Source organism: Equus asinus, chromosome 13 (genome assembly GCF_041296235.1).
Source record: "Equus asinus isolate D_3611 breed Donkey chromosome 13, EquAss-T2T_v2, whole genome shotgun sequence".
NCBI classification, from domain to species: domain Eukaryota; kingdom Metazoa; phylum Chordata; class Mammalia; order Perissodactyla; family Equidae; genus Equus; species Equus asinus.
This window is the reverse complement of record NC_091802.1, coordinates 30,935,001-30,939,821: the sequence shown is the minus strand read 5'-3', so window position 1 is coordinate 30,939,821 and position 4,821 is coordinate 30,935,001. Positions and strand designations below refer to the sequence as shown.

The following is a 4,821-nucleotide window of genomic DNA, read 5'->3' as shown; positions in this document are numbered from 1 at the left end:
CAGGCCTCACGATTCCCATTTAACGCTCTTCCCGTTTCACCACACTGCCCGCTCACTCTTCACAACCCAGATCATTAAACACTTGAGCATAGCTACTCAGTGCAGCCCAGGGACCATCAACATCAGCGTCACTTGACCACTTAGTAGACACGCAGACTCTCAGGCCTCTTCTCCAAGAAAAGGAATCACGATCTGCATTTTCACAAGCTCCCCAGGGCAAGGTTCTTAGAGAAGCAACAAAATAAGAGAAACTCTCTCTTTGATGGCTTAATTTAGATCGAAGCTAACTTGAATGAGCACCTTGAAACAAAGTGATCTCAGTCCCAACACTGGCTTTGTGACATCTAGCATGTTTCTCAGCTGCCCTGTGCCTTGGTTTTCCTCATCTGTGAAATGACCATGGTGCCTCGCAAGTGCAGAGATGGGAACTAGGGTGCAGTAAGACATTGTACACAGGGCTAATCAATGCACACAGGGCTAATCAGCGCTTTCTGTTAGACATGTTTCAGCAGGCCTGGCGCTCCCTGAGAACTGGGGCTCCTTGCACAGTGCTTGGCCTTGGTCATATATAGCAAGCCCTTGGTCAGTATATGTTTAACAACCAGCAAGAGCGCAGGCGGCATCCGTCAATTTTTGAGTTGGACTGTAGTATATAACACTCTCAAAACGGTGCCAGCTCCACTCCACACCAGACAGTGAGGAGGAGGGGGGATGGAGAAGCTTCACTCATACTGTAAATCATTCATACTAGAACTTTCTATGGTTACAGACATAGGGATCCACCCTCCGGCCTCTCTAACGCCCCTGCCTTATTGTTACTCCGCCCACCGTTCCCCCTAAGCCACACCCACGGGTCCCGCCCCTTCCGTCCAGCTCCACCCCTCCCCGAGGCCCCGCCCCCGAAGGCCTTCCCGTCCCACCTCACGCCTCCGCCCCGCCCCGCCCCGCCCTGCCCCGGGGCTCGCGCTGCAGGCCCCGCCCGCGGCCCCCCCCACCCCTCTCGGCTGGCTCGGCGTGCGCGCCCGCTCGCTCCGCCTCTTCGCGGGTGTCGGCGCCCCGGCAGGCCCGGAGGCGCGAGGGCGGGAGGGCGGCTTGAGGCCCGGCCCCTGGAGCGAGGTAGGGCCCGAGGGGCGGGAGGGGCAGGTGCGCCGGGCCCTGCGGGAGCGGAAGGAGACGCGGGCCGGGCTAACGGTTCCGGACGCCCGCCGGCGCCGCGCGGCCCACGTGCGCCATCGCGCCCGCCTCCCGCGCGGGGCGGCCTGTGCGCTTTGATCGCATCCTTCCCTATGCCCGGCGAGATGCGGGGCGGCTGCGAGGCCGGAGGAGGAGAGAGGGTAGGCAGTGTGGCCCCGCCGGGCGCCGCCCCCTCGGAGCACCCGGGAGGGGTAGCCGCGGGGAAGACGGTGCGTGTGCTCCTTCCTGGACAGAGCGGAGCCGCAGGACAGACGGCGCCCTCCGTTTTCCCTAACAGGCAGGGAGGAGGGCGGGGCGGGGCTGGCGAGCCCCAGGTGGACCCCGTCTGTTTCTCTCCTAGTGCGGAATCGTCCTTGGAGAGAAGATGGAGGGGGAGAAGCAGCCGGCGCCCTCCGAGGGCCTGTTTGCGGACGGGCACCTGGTCCTGTGGACGCTGTGCTCGGTGCTGCTGCCCGTGTTCATCACCTTCTGGTGCAGCCTCCAGCGGTCGCGCCGGCAGCTGCACCGCAGGGACATCTTCCGCAAAAGCAAGCACGGGTGGCGCGACACGGACCTGTTCAGTCAGCCCACCTACTGCTGCGTGTGCGCGCAGCACATTCTGCAGGGGGCCTTCTGCGACTGCTGCGGGCTCTGCGTGGACGAGGGCTGCCTCAAGAACGCCGACAGGCGCTTCCAGTGCAAGGAGATCATGCTCAAGAATGAGGGCAGGGCCTTGGACGCCATGCCCCACCACTGGATCCGGGGCAACGTGCCCCTGTGCAGCTACTGTGTGGTTTGCAAGCAGCAGTGCGGCACTCAGCCCAAGCTCTGCGATTACAGGTATGGCCTTTGTGGGTACTGATTGTCCTGGAATGCGTGGTAGGAGGCAGGATTTCCTGGAGTAGGCGTAGAGGCCTGCTTGGATCTCTGCAGATGGCCTGAACTGCCCACTTCGAGGAAGCGAGCTAATAAACATCCCTGCTTGTTGTACGTAGGAGCGGGGCAGCTTTGTCGTCATTTGCCGAGATGCTGCATCCAACCTCCACTCCTCAGCCAACCTGCCCTTTTGTGTGATAAAACTTGGCTCTCGACTTTCATCCAAAGTTCTCTGAGTACTTCATACTTCATGGCCACTGTGTGTTATGTTTTAGCTTTTGTTCCTATTGATTATCTCCGTTTTACGTAGGGAAAAATGAAGTCATCAGTGAGACTAGGTTACCGGTTTGGCATCAGTGAGAGCTAGATTACCAGTGTCTTTAAAGGAATTTCATAATCTCTCTATAGGTAAACTTTGGTCTTGAAGATTTGGGATTAGTTGGAAAGAAGACATGAATTGAGTATTGTTTTATTTCCTTCCCTTATTTGCGTCCGTGCAAAATTAGAAAAAAATGGCTTCCATAAATATCTTAACTGCATTTCAAATACTCCTTAACAAATCATGGTGCTCTGATCCTCCACTCAAATGGTATTTCTAGAGATATATATCTGGCTGAGTCCCTGCTCTGCTTGAAACCCTTCACTTGCTCCCGTCACTTACACTGATGGTCTTTCAGTGTTAACTGCGGGTGCTGAACACAGTACATAAGGTCCCACATGCCCTCTGGACCCTGCCTGCCCTTGTAGCTTATCTACCAGTACCTTACATTAAACCTTGTCTGCCAGTGACATCAGGCTGGTTGTGGTTTCCTTAAAATATCAGGCTTTTTCCTACTGCCCTTCTTTTTCTCAAGGCTTTTCTCTCTGTCTTAAGTATTCTCCTCCTGGCCAGTTTCTAGGCATCCTTAAAGAATCATCTTGTGCCTTTTCATCCAGGAACCCTTGCCTGATCTTCTACCCACCCTTGCCCCCAAACGTTTGCTTCTTGATAATGGCATAATATCCTGTATCCCAGCAGTTCTGGAAGGTTTCCAGACCAGCAACATCACTTGGAAACTTGTTAGAAATGCAAATTCTAGGGTTGCCAGATTTAGCCAACAAAATATTTGGAATATTTGGGATACACTTATTCCAAAAAATTGTTTGTTGTTTATCTGAAATTCAAGTTTAACTGAGCCTCTTCTGTTTTTCCTGGCAACTCTGGCCCCACCCCAGACAAGCTGAATCAGAAACTTGGGCTGGGGAGCAGCAGTCTTTGCGTTAGCAGGTCCTGCAGATAATTCTAACGTTGGAGAACCACAGCTGTATTTGTGTACCTTTTTAGACATGAGCCTCTGTCCTTGATTTTGTGTCCTCCCCTTTGAGCGCACTGGATGTTTATGATGACAGATCTCCTTTTCCTTATTAGCTCGTCTTTAGGGTTCCTGAATAGTCTGTACCCAGCATGCTAGAACCCCTCACCCATAACAGAAATTGTCTGTGTGTAATTTAGGAAGTGTTGATTATTCCCAGGAGAAAAGAGCACAGTGTCCTCCAGTTGTACATGTTCTGCAATGTTCTGATTTATTTTAGCCATTAGTTTTATGCAGGATTACAGTCTGTTGTGACCTTGTGAGAATATTTTAGAAAGAGAAACAAAGATATCTATTTAGAACCTTTAGACACAGACCGGACTGTCCCTCTCTGGAATTTACCCAGCCCGTGTCTGCATGACACTCTCGAGAAGGCCAGGATTTTAAGTGAACTTGGAAGACTGTTGAACAAGTTAGCATTTCAGGGGGTGGTAATGACAGGTGGTAACTGATTCTGAAGCCTGCAACCCAGTCAGACTGCAGAGTAAGTGACAGTGGCCCTTTAGTTTATATGCATTCCGTCCTTGTTTGATTCTCACACGTTGAGCATCTGTTTTCTGCTGGCTCTGTGCTAGACTCTCCCCTCCTGTATGTTTTCTTCTTTTTTGTGTGTACTCCTGCATCTACCCCCAACCATGACAGTGTATTCCGGCAGCTGGTAACTTATCGTCCCTGCCCTGTACTTCCTTTCCTTCTGCTCACCTCTCTTCTGACGGAAATAGGGAATCAGGTTATATTGTTAAGCACTCATTACATTTGTTAAGTAAACCTGTGTTCCTCATGGTGCTCTGTCTCTCATTAGGAAAACTTAAGGTGCCTTTTTATTTGTTTGTAAGACCTTTTCTTCATTACATTCCATCCCCCACCCCCAACACACACACACACGCACGCTGATTAATAAAACAAAGTTTCTGACTCTTGATAGGTAATTACATTGGCCACTTTAGTCTTGGCTTTGATCTTAAATTTTACATTTCTGTGTTTTATTGGTACATTTTTATTCATTTCATTAATTATCTGAAACAATGATAGATACCAAGTCATCTTCTAGAGCAGAGGTGGGCAAACTTTTTCTGTAAAGAGCCAAAACTAAGTATTTTAGGCTTGCAGACCGTAATGGTCTGTCATAATTACTTAACTCTACCGTCCATGGGAGTACAAACCCAGCCATGGACAACACATAAATGAGTGAGTGTAGCTGTGTTCCAGTAAAACTTTTTTCACAGAATCAGGCAGCAGATGGATCTGTAGTTGCCAACCCGTGTTCTAGTGTGAATTTCATAAATGACCATCTCAACTTCACGTATAATTCTGTTGCCTCCTCCAGCCCACTAAGAAAGAGTGCTGTTGTCAACAGGTAACTGTAGAGAAAATAATAAGCAGTGTTGCCAACAGTTTGTTTTCCTTTGTGAAAGTTCTT

General features: G+C 50.9%; 1 protein-coding gene across 10 annotated transcripts in view; it reads left to right on the top strand.

Annotated features, from left to right (window-relative positions):
* The first annotated feature begins 959 nt into the window (after positions 1 to 959).
* The window catches only part of DGKE (diacylglycerol kinase epsilon), a 23,587-nt gene continuing 19,725 nt past the window's right edge, over positions 960 to 4,821 (top strand). For 8 of the 10 annotated variants that reach the window (XR_011493772.1, XR_011493771.1, XR_011493773.1 and 5 more), the window contains exons 1-2: positions 1,151 to 1,403; positions 1,535 to 2,013. Coding sequence is in view for 7 of the 10 variants with exons in the window: in XM_070482956.1 (XP_070339057.1) it covers positions 1,287 to 1,403; positions 1,535 to 2,013 (596 nt within the window). In the remaining 3 variants the exon portion in view is untranslated. Of the gene's footprint in view, positions 1,404 to 1,534; positions 2,014 to 4,821 lie in introns of all 10 variants that reach the window. The other 2 variants (XM_070482962.1, XM_070482957.1) reach the window with 2 other exon arrangements.